At 39.8% G+C, this 16,773-nt stretch overlaps 1 protein-coding gene across 2 annotated transcripts in view; it reads right to left on the reverse strand.

The window, feature by feature from the left end:
- The window catches only part of pyroxd1 (pyridine nucleotide-disulphide oxidoreductase domain 1), a 71,078-nt gene extending 54,777 nt beyond the window's left edge, over positions 1 to 16,301 (reverse strand). For both annotated transcript variants that reach the window (XR_007264464.1, XM_020518001.2), the window contains exons 1-8: positions 16,174 to 16,301; positions 12,664 to 12,744; positions 12,439 to 12,558; positions 9,402 to 9,530; positions 5,964 to 6,037; positions 4,362 to 4,522; positions 3,695 to 3,795; positions 3,091 to 3,229 (exon numbers count right to left, since the gene is read on the reverse strand). Coding sequence is in view for 1 of the 2 variants with exons in the window: in XM_020518001.2 (XP_020373590.1) it covers positions 3,091 to 3,229; positions 3,695 to 3,795; positions 4,362 to 4,522; positions 5,964 to 6,037; positions 9,402 to 9,530; positions 12,439 to 12,558; positions 12,664 to 12,744; positions 16,174 to 16,254 (886 nt within the window). In the remaining variant the exon portion in view is untranslated. The remainder of the gene's footprint in view (positions 1 to 3,090; positions 3,230 to 3,694; positions 3,796 to 4,361; positions 4,523 to 5,963; positions 6,038 to 9,401; positions 9,531 to 12,438; positions 12,559 to 12,663; positions 12,745 to 16,173) is intronic.
- Between the last annotated feature and the right edge of the window lie 472 nt (positions 16,302 to 16,773).

Genomic DNA, 16,773 nt, shown 5'->3' on the forward strand with positions numbered 1-16,773 from the left:
AAGAATGGCCAATGTGTAGTATCCATTGTTACCGTATCACATTCACTTTATTTCTTCATTAGTACAATGAGGTTATGAACTTGCATCCAGATGGTAGTGCTCCATTTAATTTTTGTGCCTTTGAAATGCCTAAGGCACTATGAAAAGACGACTAGATACAGTTGCACACAGCAAGGCAACAGATGCTTCGGTCCAACCAGTCCATGCCAACCATAATCCCAAACTAAACTAGTCCCACTTGCCTATGCTTGGCCCATATCCCTTCAAACGCTTCTTATTCACGTACTTACCTAAATGTCTTTTAAACGTTGTAATTGTAATCACACTTCCTCTGGAAGTTTATTCCACACACAAACCACTCTGTAAAGTAGTCTCCCCTCATGTCTTTGTAAAATCTTTTTCTTCTCACCTTAAAAATATGTCACCTTGAAATCCCCCACTCTAGAAAAAAGATACCCGCTATTCACCATATCAGTAGCCTTCGTGATTTTTTTAAGCTTTAAGGTCACCCCTTGACCTCCTACACTCTAGTGCAAAAAGTCCCAGCCTATCCAGCCTCTCCTTATAACGCAAACCCTCTGTTCTCGCAGCACCCTGGTGAATCTATTCTGAACCCTCTGCAGCTTAATATCCTTTCTATAACAGAGACACTAGAACTGGACAAAGTACAGAAGAGGCCTCACCAACACCGATTATAATCTCAACATAACATCCCACCTCCTATACTCAAATGTCTGAGCAATGCAGGCAAACGTGCTAAACGCCTTCTGCAAATTTCAAAAGAATTACGTATCTGAATGCCTAGATCTCCTTGTACAACACTACCTGAGGCCCTACTTTTAACTGTATAAGTCTTGCCTTTGTTTGTTTTACCAAAATGCAATACCTTGCATTTATCCAAATTAAACTCCATCTGCCACTCTTCAGCCTATTGATCCAATTGATCAAGATCTCTTTGTAATCACAGAACCATTTTCACTGTCCACTAAACCACCAAACTTGGTATCATCCGCAAACTTACTGACCACGCTTTCTGTAATCTCATCCAGATCATTTATATAAATGATTAAAGTGGACCAAACACCGATCATGGCTGGTCACAGGCCTCCAGTCTGAAAAACGATCCCCCACCATCACTGTTTCCTGCCGTTAAACCAATTTTGTATCCAGTTGGCAAGCTCACCCTGAATCTCATGTGAACTAACTTTACTAATTAGTCTACCATGCAGTACCTTGTCAAAGGCTTTACTAAAGTCCAAGTAAACAATGTCTCCCAGTCAGCCCTCAACTACCTTTCTTGTTACTTTCTCAAAAAAATTCAACCAAGTTTGAGAGACATGATTTCCCTCACAAAACCATGCTGACTATCCCTAATCATTCCTTGCCTCTCCAAATGCACGTAAATCCTATCTTTCAGAATCATTTCCAACATCTAACCCCCTCCCCCCCCCCACCCACCTCAGACTCAGAAGTCAAACTCACAGGTCCATCGTTCCCAGGCATCTCTTTACATCTGTTCTTAAACAAAGGCACAATATTAGCCACTCTCCAGTCATTAGGCACCTTACTCATATTTATAGATGATACAAATATTTCTGCAAGAGGCCCCACAATTTCCTCCATAATTGCCCACAAAGTCCTGGGATGCAAAGATCAGGTCCTGGAGATTTATCCACCTTTATATTTTCCAAGACCTCCACCACTTCCTCCTCCGTAATGTGAACTGTTTTTAAAACATCGATATTTATTTGCCAGAGTTCTCTAACCTCCATTTCTTTCTCCACATTAAAAACTGATGCAAAATATTCATTTAATATCGTTTAATATCATTTAATATTTAATCATTTGCTATTTCAACTATTTATTGCTGTATGTTAAACACTGACATGTCAGTGTATTCTAATTAATCAAATACACCATCTATAATCAATATTAGGAATCTCGTTTGTAGCATTTTGCAGTCAGCTATGGATTTATCATACTGGCTCCCAAGACAAGGATGTAAATTTATCAGAATTTTGCACTGCAATTATTCTGCAAGACAGCATCATTAATTCTGAGCTATATTACAATTCAAGTATTTCCATGGATTGCAGTAGCTGTCATTCATCACAGCAGCAATGTTGTGGCTTTTACATTGGAAATATCCTAATAATCACAGATTACAAAGAGGAGATAAATGTATCTTCAGTATTAAGCGTAACCTCCTTTCTTTAAGTAATGACTAAAAAAATCAGAACAATGAAACTTGAATAAAACTACTGGACATTGCTCACTACACTTCATTCATTCATTCATCCATCCATCCATCCAGACTGTTCACAACTTAGGAGTCATATTTAACCCTCAGATGAGCTCCCAACCACATATCTGCTCAGCCACTAAGTTCATGTACTCCTGCGCCATAACATTATGAGATTTGACTCCTGCCTCAGCGCATCTGTTGCTGAAATCCTCATCCATGTCTTTATCAACTCTAGAGTGACTATTCAATAACACTCTTAGCTTGCTTTCTTTTTTTTTTTTACCTGCTACAAACTTCAGGTCATCCGACATTCTGTTGCCTGTGCCCTTACTCGGACCAAGTCCTGTTCACCAATCGCCTTTATGCTTGCTGACTCCTGATCAAGCAAAGTCTCAATTTTAAAATCCTTTCCCTCTCAACCTGCCCCATCTCAGTAATTTCTTCTGGCCCACAACCATCCAAGGTATCGGCATTCCTCTAATTTTGGACTCGAGTTTTCCTGATCTTAATTCCTCCACCACTGGTGAGCGTGGCTTTAGCTGCCTAAGCTCTAAGCTCTGAAATTCCCTCTCTAAATCTTTCCACATCATTTTGTTTCTTTTAAGATGCTCCTTGTAACATATTTTGGCCAAGCTTGGGCTTTCTGCCATTATATCACCTTAAGTGGTTCAATGTCAACTTTTGCTTTATAATACTTCTGAGAGGCACTGTTGGGGGTTTTATTTCATAAAAAGCATCATTACAGATAAAAGTAAAATTGGCTACAACAGCTTCTAAGTCAGATGGTGTAACAAAAGAAAAGTTAAATTAAAACAAAACCAAAAGAAACCTTAATTCCTAAATACCATCATCTGCTTTTCTTTTTCTTTCTTCTGATCCATTTTCAGGGAATGCCAATGATGTTTTCTGTGATGCTGCAAACTCATTTTGCAGGTAAATCCTATCAACCTCACATTGGTATTCAACGTGGACTCTGTGGGAAATCTGAAAGAGAGAAACAAATTAAAGTATAGCATGTTTCACAACCACAAGACATCCGAAAGGTTTTGTATCCACTTAAGTGCTTTCTTGACATTAGTTATAATGTAGGAAGCATACTAATCAATTTGATACAACAAACCTCCACAAATACTTATGTGATGAGGACCATATAATTCTTTTCAATGGTGTTGGTTCAGGAATAAATACTGGCCAGGAGAATGCCAAATACAGCCCGTTTGTTTTCAAAATAGCACCACGGGAACTTACACTCATGAGGGTAGATGCGATCTAGCTCATCATTTCGTCCAAAGAATACCTTAAACAGTGTAGCACTCACTCTGTACCCTGTATGAAAGTTAACTGAGACTTTATGGCAAATACTGCATAGGTTTTGAATAAAAACTTGATGATGCAAGAAAAATCGAAGTGCTACAATACACATTTGAATAATCAAAAACAGTTTATTACTTGTTTTGTTCCTTTCAACTTCATCCCCTCATGCCAGTCCGGTCCCAAAGCACTACCATGTGCTCCATCTTCAGTAAGAGCTTTCCTTTCCTGTTCCAAACCTGCATTCAAAACAATTACAAGCTGATATTCATCTAGACCATTTTCCACATCAGTTACATTTTTAAAATTTTTATTTAATTCATGAACTACTTCAGATGGTCTCAGTTTCAGTGGTTCACCTTATGGAGGAAAAGAGTTTCACCGAACCATGGTATTTGACAAATTACATGGGGTTACAAGAGATCCAACAGTTCCTGACATCATAAAAAAATTCAGTTTCAAGAAACCTGGCTGTACTTAAAAAGATTTCTGAAATAATAGAGAAATATAATTCTGGTGAGGGAACACTCAAACTTGACACATTGGTCATCCATCAATGTCCTACAGTGCTTTAATTCATATTATAAAACATTGAAAATGATCATCTTAAACAGCAAGATGAAGTGAAATTTCAGTCAGGTTCTGGTCCACTTTATTGCATATGATGTTAAGGGAAAGGCAAATATTCTAAAATTAGATACAAGTATGATAATGCACCTTTAATAATAATGGCACAATTGGCCTAAAGTTATCGACACATCATTCACTGTAAAGTGGATAATAAAAGCTGCATCTAGACAATTACCTTCTGTTGTGTATTTTGTCCTTTTACAAGGGAGAAGAACCTCAGGCTTATCAGCTTTGAGCTGAGGAATCAAAAATTCAGCTGCTCCTGCATCAAAGAAAGTATTTCCAATAGCTTTATCTTTTATTGCCCAAATCACTTCACATCCTTCAACTTCATAGCTAGAAATACAAAGGAAAATACAATTTTAGGATGTTTCAGGCACCCAATGAAAACATTACTGTTACAAATTCAAGCCTAGGCTCTTACCAGGCGATTTGTTAAACATGGTGGACACAATGTACAGCATACGTGTAGTATTCAATGGCTAGCATTTAAGGTGAACAGCAGGTCCAACTCTGCTAAATAGCATAGGTAAGTACTGCCTTCATTTGCTTGAAATGGTCAGCCTCTTAAATCAACCCTCAGAATGGAAGTGAGATCACAAGATCAGGAACCAACATTGGCATCCAATTTTTTTTTTTAAATGTATTAATTCCTAGGTTTTAGCCACTCTCCTGCTCTACCCAGAAATTCATTTGTTGGCGACTTACACCTACACTAAATTGAATTTTTCATCATTCTGCCCATTTAATGTAACAAACTTCTCGCAGTCTCTTGAATGTCTCTTTTGATCCAATTTCCCTTCATCAGCCTCCACACAGTGTACGTCATCTATGATTTGACAAGTTGCCACTATATTTCTCAATCCACTACGCTGTTTTAAATTAAAAACAGGAGTGACAACTTCACATAGCATTTTTTCCACCTTCCTTGATACAATTGGCAAATAAGCAACTCATCTCTTTCCTGCAGCTTCTTAAAAAAGTAACAAGTAACATTACAACATTGGCAGTCATGAAAGAACACCTAAACACATTGTGGATCATGACATTTGCCGAGTGTCTGAATGGGACTTGGATGGTAATTGGTAACGTAGTGGATACCTATTCAGTTGTTTTATTAATAAATGATAAACATGGCCTTAACCCCAAATTTTATCTGTTGCTAATGTAGGAACAATTACTAGACTAGATTCCTTTCTTATCACCAACTCTTCAGTGATGCCATTGGAATATCATTTACACTCTTACGCTTTGGGTCACATGAAACAACTGAATAAGAGAAACATCACGATTTATAACAAAATACGGAATTTTAATCAAGGCATTTAAAAAATATCAGAAGGTGTTCAGAGAAATACAATATTTCCCATTCAGGCACCTTCAAGACAATATCAAACACTTCCAGAACATATGCAACATGGCAAAGACTTCCTTAATCTACCCAAACAACAGGCCTCAGCCCAAACTCAACAAAAGCCCCCTTACTGAAATATTGTAATGTATCTTCAATTCCTACACTATCCATGCTGTGGACTGCATACATGAGATTTTCAGTTATGGGTGACTACCTAAAACCCACTTAGAATGGTGCTTTCACATTAGAACATTTACAATCAGACTCAGGACCATTTTGGGTTGAGCTTGAGGTGAAGAGATTTGTATCTCATGTCTTCAACCCTGAGCTCATGCTTCCCAATGCAAATATTCTAAACACTTAAATCTGATTAACCTAATTTGGGTACCTTATCAAACACTTCACACTAAAAGGCATACTTACACTAGTTCAAGTGCTATACCTCCATTTCCTATAACAGTAATCCTTTTAGCTTTAGCCAAACGACTTTGAAATTCCTGCAAAGAAAAAAAAACTACAAGTTATACAATGCATTGCCATATTGTAGCCCACTGTCCTTATCTATTTTCCCCTTTAGGCTTCACAAATTGTTAAACAACTAATATTTATCACCTCTCCATTCCAAAGTAAGATAGTCTTAATCTGATGACTGGATTACAATGTTAGTGCTTCATTTACAGACAAGGCCTTCAGTAGGTTTTAGACTCTGGCCCTTTTCCATCTTGTATTGTGTGTTGACAATGTGAATTCTTGCCTCCCCTCAAGTACTATTTCCCACCATTAGAAAATCATCCCACTTTTCAAAAAAGTAACACCAGTCTTTATAATCTGTTGTACTATTTCCGAAGTCCTTGGATTTGTTGTGATCTTCAAATCCAATCTAATTGTTTTCTAATTCCGATGCAATTATCTCCAAATGGGTTTCTAGTCTTGCCACAGAACGAATACAGTCCTTCCCAAAATCACAAGTGATATTTTCTGTGACTATGATCATGGTGCATTCTCTCTCCTCATTCTTTCTACGTTTGACCAAATAAATTTCCTCCAATGCCTTTCTCCCTCAAACAGACTCCTCCTTTTGCTTTGCTTTTAGCAACTCAAGCACTGTCAGAACATCACCAGCAACAGGTTTTTCTCCCTGTCTGTTGGCTGCAGGATCCTCAAAGTTCCATAAGTCTGCAACTCCTCCACCTCTCACCCTTTTGTAAAATCCATCTCTTTGATGAAGCTTTTGGTTACCCACATAAATAATTCATCCTATGACAACTGAAGGGCTTGCTTTCTATGAAAATTACTAGACAAAAGCAAGCTGCTGTTGCAACTGCAAAATGTAAGAAAGTACAACACTGACTCACTGAATTGACAAGATTAAGCTGTTTGAGAGCAGCATGGACCAATCACACTTGTAACTGAGATAGGGGTTAACTGCCTCCTTCTGCTAGAATTTTTGGTACTTAAATTTTATCTGATGAGATTTTGCAGAAGACATACCATGGCAATAATTAGCACAAAAAAAATGAACACTTCTCGGCAGGGCTGACAATTACAAGCAGGTTATACAGAACTTACAGCAATGAAAAGGGTCATTCAGACTAATTTATCAGTGCTAATAGTTATAATCTACATGAGTCTCCTTCCATCTATCATCTCTGCTTATCCTTCTATTTCTTTTGCTCTCATGTATATTGAGCTTCTGCTTTAATACACATTTGCCATTTGTCTCAATTACTCCACATACTTTCACATTCTCTGGGTAAAGAAATTTCTCCTGAATTCTCCATTGGATTCAACAACCACTTTATACTGATGACCCTAAATTTGGACTTACCCTGCAAACTGGAAACACCCCTTCTCTGTACCTAGTTTACTAACCCCTTTCATAATCCTAAAACACCTCTGTCAGATTCCCTCTCAGCTTTCACCTTTCTAGAGTAGAAAGTCCAATTCTGTTCAATACTTGAGTCTTCTAGCCCGTCTGCCCTGGAACCTGATATCATTCTTACAAATCACTTTGCACCTTCAGTGTTTCTATATTTTCTAAATTTACCTGGACTTCCTCATAGACCTCCAAAAATTAACCTGTTCTTGTATAAAAAGTTTCTTCCTCCACTGATGCCCAAGCAAATTTCCTTTGGATCACTTTTCAAAGTAGAAATTACATTCTTGTAAAAATAGCTTGCACTGCAGTTGAGTTTTTTTTTTATCATTAACTACATGTCTTTGTCAACTGTACGAAATATGAAAACAGATTTTTCTTTCATTTTCAAGGTGTTAATTGATTACCATTCCTTAGATGGGTGAGGAATGCATTACTTCCACTGGAGCCCATCTTCTTCCAGCCTCTCAACAGCTCTGGTAACTTGCAAAGAACCTGCAGCCTCTTCTCCTGCTGACCACATCAACTGCTGTTCTTTCCTCTTTCTTGTGCCCGAAAAAGCTTACAGCCAGCAATTTTACTGTTAGCACAGATGCCTTTGCCTTTTGTTCCCAGTTGCCAGAACTTTGCTCCTTGCTTAGCTAATCCCATGACTAAACCAAGCTTGCCAGACAGAATTCAGAACTGTCCTTTCATTTAAGCTAAGTTTAATGGCACAGTCCAAACCACATTCATATAAACTCCATAACTGTAACAAAATAAATTCATTAATCTCACACCACTGCCATTAAATCATTAGATTGAAATTCCTGATGGAATGGTAATTTGTATTCCTGTTCTTACCAAGACTATATGGGTTCAGGCTGGGATTAGCTTATTTTAAAAATGTTGATAAGCACCTGCAATTAAGTGAAGAAAAATGATACCAAGCAACAAACTGGTGTCACCATCTGAAAATAATAATAGGAGAACCTACATTGTGCTTACTTGTCTTATGCTTGCCAGACTGTTCAAGGGAAGGATACAGGCTTGGAAAACAGCTAAGGGCTTTTCCAGTCACCTGGACACCACATTCTTTGCATGCTTAGAAGGCTAGATCTACCTCCTTCCTTGTGAATATAAGGCATTTTATTGTGTATATGGAACTAACATTCACCATAGCACCCAGTAGGAATTGCTGAGAGTCCTTATGCAGTCCGATACCCAGCGTTTTAAATTCAATATTCCATTCCAGCTGTTCCTCTTCCAACCCCATGACCCTGCAATGGCTTCCTGGCAAACTTGGAGCTTATTACTTAGACTTAGAAGTTTAATTGCCTACAACAGCTTCAGCTTTACTTGTGACACACGTCAGCTCAAGTTAAGTGTACAACATAAAACCAATTAACGCTCTTTAAAGTTAAAAAAGACTGCTCTCTAACTTTCCATAAAATGAACATTACTGCTGATGAAATCACATCACATTATCCAAATCAGATAACTGAATCAAGGCACAATCTACTATTCCACAGCAGCTCCCTCAGATGATTATACCCCAAGCTCTGGAATTCCCTCCCTAGATCTTTTTGCTTCTTTACCTCTTCCTTTTCCTCTTCTTCAGACATAGCTTAAACAGAATTGACCAAGCTTTTGGTAACCTGTCCCAATGTTATTTTCTTTGCTTTTATATCAATTGTCCAGTTATAGTCCTCTGCAGTACCATGGAATGCTTTGTGACATTGAAACTTGTTATATAAATCACAGTTATTGTGCCTGTGGTGGATATTATAGAAAGCAATAGTAAGAAAACGCAACAACATCACCACTACAAACTCATAAGTAAATTATCATATCTTAGAGCATACTTCAAGGACTAATTCACTTCAGAGTTCAGATCACATTGAAAAAGCAGTTTAAGGCTCAAGATATCTGAACTCAAAGCTTTACTCACAATTAATACACCAAAGTTTGAATACAACATGCGTTCAGTTGAAATTGGTTGTTACCTTTGCACTGTCTGTATCCCGAATTCCTAATACAAATGGATTGTGCTGGACTATCAGTTTTGGCCTCGCTCCTGCGCATATACAGAGCTTCTCGTAAATATGCTCATTGCCTTCTTCTGTGTGCAGTTTCTGTAAATAAATTAACAAAAATGTCAAAAAAAGTACTGACAATCATAAAATCTTACAGAGCAGAAAGAAACATTTCAGTTGGTCATCCCTGTGATAGTTCATTAAACAGCTGTCCAATTTAGGCCCACTCCCAGCTTTATCTCATAACACATAGTTCTCTTCAATCACATTTCCTTCTGAAAGTTCTGATGGAATTTGACTCCATCATTTTAGGCAGTACATCTGAGATCTTAACTCTGAACAATTTCCTAATTTACCTCTAGCACTCCCACCAATCATTTAAAATTTATGACTCCTGGTTACCAATCTATTTGCCAGGGTAAACAATTTCTCTGAACTTTCTTGATTAAATCCCCTCAATTTTGATTAGCTTTATTAAATATCCCAACTTTCTCTGCTCTAAGCAAAACAGTCAGTTTCTCAACCGCTCCACATAACCAAAGTCACTTATCCTAGTATTACTTTGGTAATCCTTGTCTGTTCCCCTGTCAGGATCTTGATTTCATTTTGACAGCAAACTTTTTATTGACCGGCATCAATGGGACCGGGAGCATGTAAGTTGATCAAATATTCTGGTTAATCAAGAGGTCCACATGATCAAGTAAAAACTCATTTGGTGAATATGAGTTCCATTTACACTATAAAATGCCTTACATTCACAAGGAAGGAGACAGATCTAGCCTTCTGAGCGTGCAAAGAATATGGTATTCTGGTCAACGGAAAAGTCCCTAGCTGTCATCCAAGCCTGCATCCTTCCCTTGAACGGTCTGGCAAGCATAAGGCAAGTAAGCACAATGTAGGTTCTTAGCATTATCTTCAGATGGTGACACCAGCTTCTTTCTTGCTTACCCTAAGTAATAGAAATGTAATGCAGGGGGTATATACACACCCCAGTTACATTTTATTAACAGCATAAGTCACATACAATAATGCAACTTTGCCTTAAATAAAACTTAATGGCAGACAGCCTTCTCACTCGCACCCTCAACTGACCACTCAGACATTGCAGTATTTGAGAAGAAACTGACTTGAAATTGAATCAACTGTTGATATTTTGTGTGGCTATTAAATTGAACAAGTACATGTACACTGAGGTAAGTAAATTAAAAAGACTAGAATAATTTTGTTGCTTTATTGACGGTGCCAGTTCATTAGGTGCCAGTTAAAACAAAGTTGCTGTATAGTATTCAGAATTGTGAGCAATATTAGAGATTTTTGAGAATTTAACTAGATAATGGGAACCAGTAGATGCAGTACTCTTGAACTTCCAAAGGCATTAGAACTGGGAGTCACTGTTTAAAGATAAGGGATCTCCCATTGAAGACAGAAGTAAAGTGAAAGATAAGGACCCACAGTGTTAGAGGCAAGGTGCTAGCATGGATAGAAGATTGGCTGTCTGGCAGAAAGCAGAGAGTGGGGATAAAGGGGTCTTTCTCAGGATGGCAGCTGGTGACAAGTGGTGTTCCGCAAGTTTCAGTGCTGGGACACAACTTTTTACTTTGTATATTAATGATCCCGATGAAGGAACTGTGGGCATTCTGGCTAAGTTTGCAGACGATACAAAGATAGGTGGAGGGACAGGCAGTATTGAGGTGGTGGCTGCAGAAGGATTTGGACAGGTTAGGAGAGTGGGCAAAGAAGTGGCAGATGGAGTACAACGTGGGAAAGTGGGAGATCATGCACTTTGGTAAGAAGAATAAAATGGTGAGAAAATTCAGAAGTCTGAAGTGCCAGGAGACTTGGGAGTTCTAGTCCAGGATTCTCTCAAGGTAAACTTGCAGGTTGAGTCAGTAGTCAGGAAGGCAAATGCAATGTTGGCATTTATTTTTAAAGGACTTGAATAGGAGTGTACTACTGAGGCTTTATAAGGCTCTGGTCAGGCCACATTTGAAGTATTGTGCACAGTTTTGGGCCCCAGATTTCAGGAATGATGTGCTGGCCCTGGAGCGGGTTTAGACGAGGTTCACGAGAATGGTCCCACGAATAGAAAGCTTAACATATGAGGAACGTTTGAGGAATCTGAGACTATACTCATTGGAGTTTAGAAGGATGAGGGGGGATCTAATTGAAACTTTCAGAATACTGAATGGCCTGGACAAAATGGATGTTGAGAAGATGCTTCCACTGGTAGGAGAATCTAGGACCCGAGGACGCAGCCTTAGAGTGAAGGGAAGACCTTTTAGAACGAGATAAGGAGAAACTTCTTCAGCCAGACAGTGACGAATCTATGGAATTCACTGCCACCAAAGGCTGTGGAGGCCAGGTCATTGAGTACATTTAAGACCGAGATAGATAGGTTCTTGATTATCAAGGGGATCAAGGGTTATGGGGAGAAAGCAGGAGAATGGGGTTGAGGAACTTATCAACCATGATTGAATGGTGGAGCAGACTCGATGGGCCGAATGGCCTAATTTCTGCTCCTACGTCTTATGGGCTTTCATCAGAGGTTCAGTCTTTGGAATTATCTTCCTCAAAAGGTGGAAGCAGATGCTTTGAATATTTTTAAGACAGAGGTAGATAAATTCTTCATAAGCAAGGGTAAAAAATATCAGGGATAGGTGGGCATGTTGAGTAAACAGATTAGCCACAATCTTAATGAATAGTGGAGCAGACTCGAGAGCAGAGTGGTCTATACCTGCTCCGAACTGGTTTGCTTGTATGCAGGCGATTTTAGTGCATTTTCTGGCAACACAGGAATAGATTTTGAACAAATAGACAATCTGTTGGTAAAATAACAGCTAAAAATAAAATGAAAGTTTACTGTATGAAATGGTAAAATGTTTAAACTTATGAATAATATTTTCCAAGATATATATGATGATATTATAGAATATTCTGCATAGATTCAACTGCCATGAATCTCAGTGATCAATAAGCATGAATTATCTCTAAAGAAATACTTTCTTACATGATTTGCTGCATCCAGTCTTCGAACTGCAGACTGTATCACTTTAATATTGGGATAGTGCTCTTCAAGTATGTGAGAAGGCTTTTCTTCAACTTCAAACTCTTCTAATGTCTTGGAAACCTTAAATAGAAGCCAAATTTGCAATCCATTCTGTTAGTGAAGGGTTAAAGAAACAAAGGTAAAAATGGCAAGGAGCTAGTCTTTTTGATCATAAACCAAGCACACCTGTTTGAAGTTCATCACTGCCTTAATTAGTGGCGATGCTGTAATTAAAAGGACGTCATCTTCTGGAAACTGACCAGCAAGCTGCCAAAATAAAAAGAAAACATCTATATATTGAGATCTGTTAAACACTATTTAGATACATGCAGCTATGATCAACAATTATAAACGCTACTTACATATTAACATTACATATAGGTCATTAAACATATCCTCTCAGTATCAACACTCTAAACGGGATCCCTTAAAGATACTGAGATTCCTAACCAAACTTCCCTGTCAGAATCAATTTATAGCTACAATTTCTTTGTATGTTTAATGGTGGGAATGTTGACATTAAACACAGAGTCCCAGGCAGGCACTGACAAAGGGGACATGTTGACAGGGGATCCCAGGTGGGGCTCCCCATGTTGATATAGAGCTCTGGTTAGGAAAGTCAACAACAATTGTGGGTGGTCTTTGTTCAGGACTCTGCTCCCTGCCTTGCTGGCAGCTTGGCAGTCCTTCCACCCTCTACCCACTGGCTCTTTCTCTCTCCCTCCACCCAGTGCCTTTCTCTACTCAGCTGACTCCACTCTTGCTGCCATGCCTCATCCTGCTCATCTGCCTCACTTAAACTCGCACTCCTGCCTCATTTGTATCCCGCCACCTCAACTACCCTCTTGTTAATTGCCTCCCCTTGCCCTAGCTCATCTGTTTCGTCCCCCACCTACCTGCTACCTGTCTCCTGACAGCCTGGCTCACTTGTCTCCTCCTGCTCAACCAGGACCCATTTCTTCCACCTGGCTCTCATCTCTCCAACCCCACCCTTTTGGTTGAGCTGCATTTGGCACCATTCCCCTCCCCCTGCTCATTTTTCATCCCTCTATCCTCCTCCCCCATTGCTGCTTACCCCACTGCCCCGTCTCCTTTCCTGTAACCTCAATCCCCCTCCTCTCTCACACCCACTACCTGATGCCCTATCCTCACCCATCTCCCACCCTCCTCCCTCACACGTTCCCCATCTCAATGCCTTTCGCAATTCCCCCCACAAACACCAAGTCTGTTGCCTCACCCTCCCATCCACCCACTTCCCAACCTGTCCTCCCCCTACCCCCTCACTTACCTGGTCCTACCCCAACAGCCATCTCCCCCAATCCCACCCCCACCCAACTCTCCACTCACTCATCCACCCCCGACTCACCTGTCCCCTCAAACTTAGAAACATGGAGTTAAACAGCATGGAAACAGACCCTTCGGTCCAACCAGTCCATGCCGGTCATGTTTCCAAACTAAACCAGCTCCACCTGCCTGCACTTGGCCCATATCCCTGAAAATGTTTCCTATTCATGAACTTATCCAAATTTTTTTACATGTTATAACTGTACCTGCATCCACCACATTCACTGGAAGGTTATTCCATACATGAACCACTCATGTATAAAAAGTCACCACTGATGTACTTTTTAAAATTGTTCTCCTCTCACCTTAAAATAAAAAATGCCCTAGTTTTCAACTCCTCCACTCTACGGAAAAGACCTTTGCTATTTACCTTAATTATTCCCCACACCCCCACTTCCGGCCATTTTATAAATCTGTATAAGGTCGCCTCTCAACCTCCTATGTTGGAGTGAAGAAGTCACAGCATATCCAGCCTCTCCTTATAACTCAAACTCTCCAGTCCTGACAACATCCTGAAAAATCTCTTCAAACCTCTGCAGCTTAATAATATCCTTCCTATAAGGGGGCTACCAGAATGGCACACAGCTTCACCAACTTACTGTGCAACCTCAACATGACATCCCAACTCCTATTCTCAATGGTCTGAGCAATGAAGGAAAGCGTGCTAAATGCCTTCTCAGCCACCCTTTCTGCCTGTGATGCAAATTTCAAAGAATTATGTACTTGAACCCTTAGGTCTGTCTGTTCGACAACACTACCCAAGGCCTACTTTTAATTGTATAATTCCTGCCCTTGTTTGTTTTACCAAAATGAAATACTTGGCTTTTATCCAAACTGAACTCCTCTACCATCTGCCACTCCTCAGCCAACTGACACAAATGATCAAGATCTCTTTGTAATCTTAGACAACCTTTTTCACTGTCCACTATACCACCAATTTTGGTGTCATCTGTAAACTTACTAAACATTCCTCCTATATTCTCATCCAAATCATTTATATAATGACAAACAAAAGTACATCCAGTAGCGATTCCTGTGGAACACCATTGGTCACAAGCTTCCATTCTGAAAAACAACCCTCCACCACAATCCTCTGTCTCTTACCGTCAAAAGAATTTGGTATCTAGTTGGCAAGCTCACCCTGCATCCCATGTGATCTAACTTTACTAATTAGTCTACCATGCAGAACCTTGTCGAATGCTTTATTAATTAGTCTACGTAAACAACACCTACCCTCAATCTTTTTAGTTACTTCCTGAAAAATCTCATTCAAGTTCATGAGACACAACTTCCCTCACACAAAACCATACTGACTATCCCTAATCACTCCTTGCCTCTCCAAATGCACGTAAATCCTATCTTTCAAAATCACTAACAACTTACCCACCACCGATGTCAGACTCAAGTCTAGTTTTGAGGCTTTTCCTTATAGCTTTTCTTAAACAATGGCACAACACTAGCCACTCTCCAGTCCTCCAGTACTGCACCATGTTTGTAGATGACACAAATATCTCTGCAGAGGGTACCGCAATTTCCTTCCTAACTTCCCACAATGTCCTGGGACACACTTGATCAAGTCTTGGAGACTTATCCACCTATACGTTTTCTAAGACTGCCAGCACTTTCTATTCTGTAGTGTGAACTGTTTACAAAACATCAACATTTATTTCTCCGAGTTCTCTAGCCTCCACTTCTTTCTCAACAGTAAAAACTGATGCAAAACATATATCTCCCATCTCCTGAAGTTCAACACAAAGACAATCTCATTGATCTTTAAGAGGTCCTACTCTCTCTCTAGTTGCTCTCTTGCTCTTAATGTATTTGCAGAATTCTTTGGATTATCTTTAACCTTATCTGCCAAGGCTATTTCATATCCTATCTTTGCCTTCCTGATTTCCTTCTTAAGAATACCCCTACACTTTACACTCTTGAATAGATGGAGTTGATCCCAGTTGCCTACATCTAATATAGATTCATTTTTTACGCAACTAGAACTAAAATATCTTTATTCAGCCATTGTTCTCCAATCTTACCAGCCTTGCATTTCATTCTAACAGGAATATGATGCTTCCGAACTCTCACTATCACAGTTCTGAAGGTTGCCCAATTATCAGTCATCCCTTTACCTGTGAACAATCTACCTGAATCAACTTTTTAAAGTTCTTGTTTCGTACCTTTAAAATGTGCCTTACTCCAATTAAGAGCTTTAACTTCTAAAGAAGACATTCTCTTTCAGAACTATTTTTAAAAGAATAGCAGTATGATCACTAGTCCCACAATGTCACTCACCTGTCACCCCTCACCTGTCCTCCCCCTCCCGTGTCTCTTTCCCCTGTCCCGCCCCTCACCTACCTGTTCGGCACAGGTGACCCCCGCCACTCCTCCCCCCACAACGATGAACCGAGCTCGAACAGGTTCAGACACCGTCGCCATGGCAGCTCAGCTACCCACACTCCAACCGAAACCGGGCCGCTGTCCCGGAAGTAACGTCAGGGCGGAGCGCCGGTTCCGCGCATGCGCCACCTTCCGGCCTGTGGCCACGTGGTTCGAGATTCCCAGTAGCAGTGAGAGCGCTGCATGTGGACACTCAGTGTAACTTCACCGTTCATTCATTGACTGTACTCATTCATTGCAATGGGATAGCTAACACTGAGTTATGATGATTCAGTACCTCTTGACGTGCATCTTTAGGGCTTCTTCCTGCCCCAATAGACAAAGAGGTCTTTCAATCGAAATTTGTGGTGAATTCAAGCAAAGATTGTCAGACAGCAGATGAGTGTCCAACCCTAAAATATCAACCCATTCCTTTTAGTATTGCTTAATTGCAGAACACAGGTGACAGATTAGTTAAATTAGCTTAGTTTGTTTAAACCAACAGCATCATTCCCTTCCATTCTCTTGATTTTTAGAGAAAGTGCCACTGCTTTCAATTCTAGTCTCTCTGCTATGGAA

The sequence above is a fragment of the Rhincodon typus genome, chromosome 22, assembly GCF_021869965.1.
Source record: "Rhincodon typus isolate 14 chromosome 22, sRhiTyp1.1, whole genome shotgun sequence".
Lineage (NCBI taxonomy): Eukaryota > Metazoa > Chordata > Chondrichthyes > Orectolobiformes > Rhincodontidae > Rhincodon > Rhincodon typus.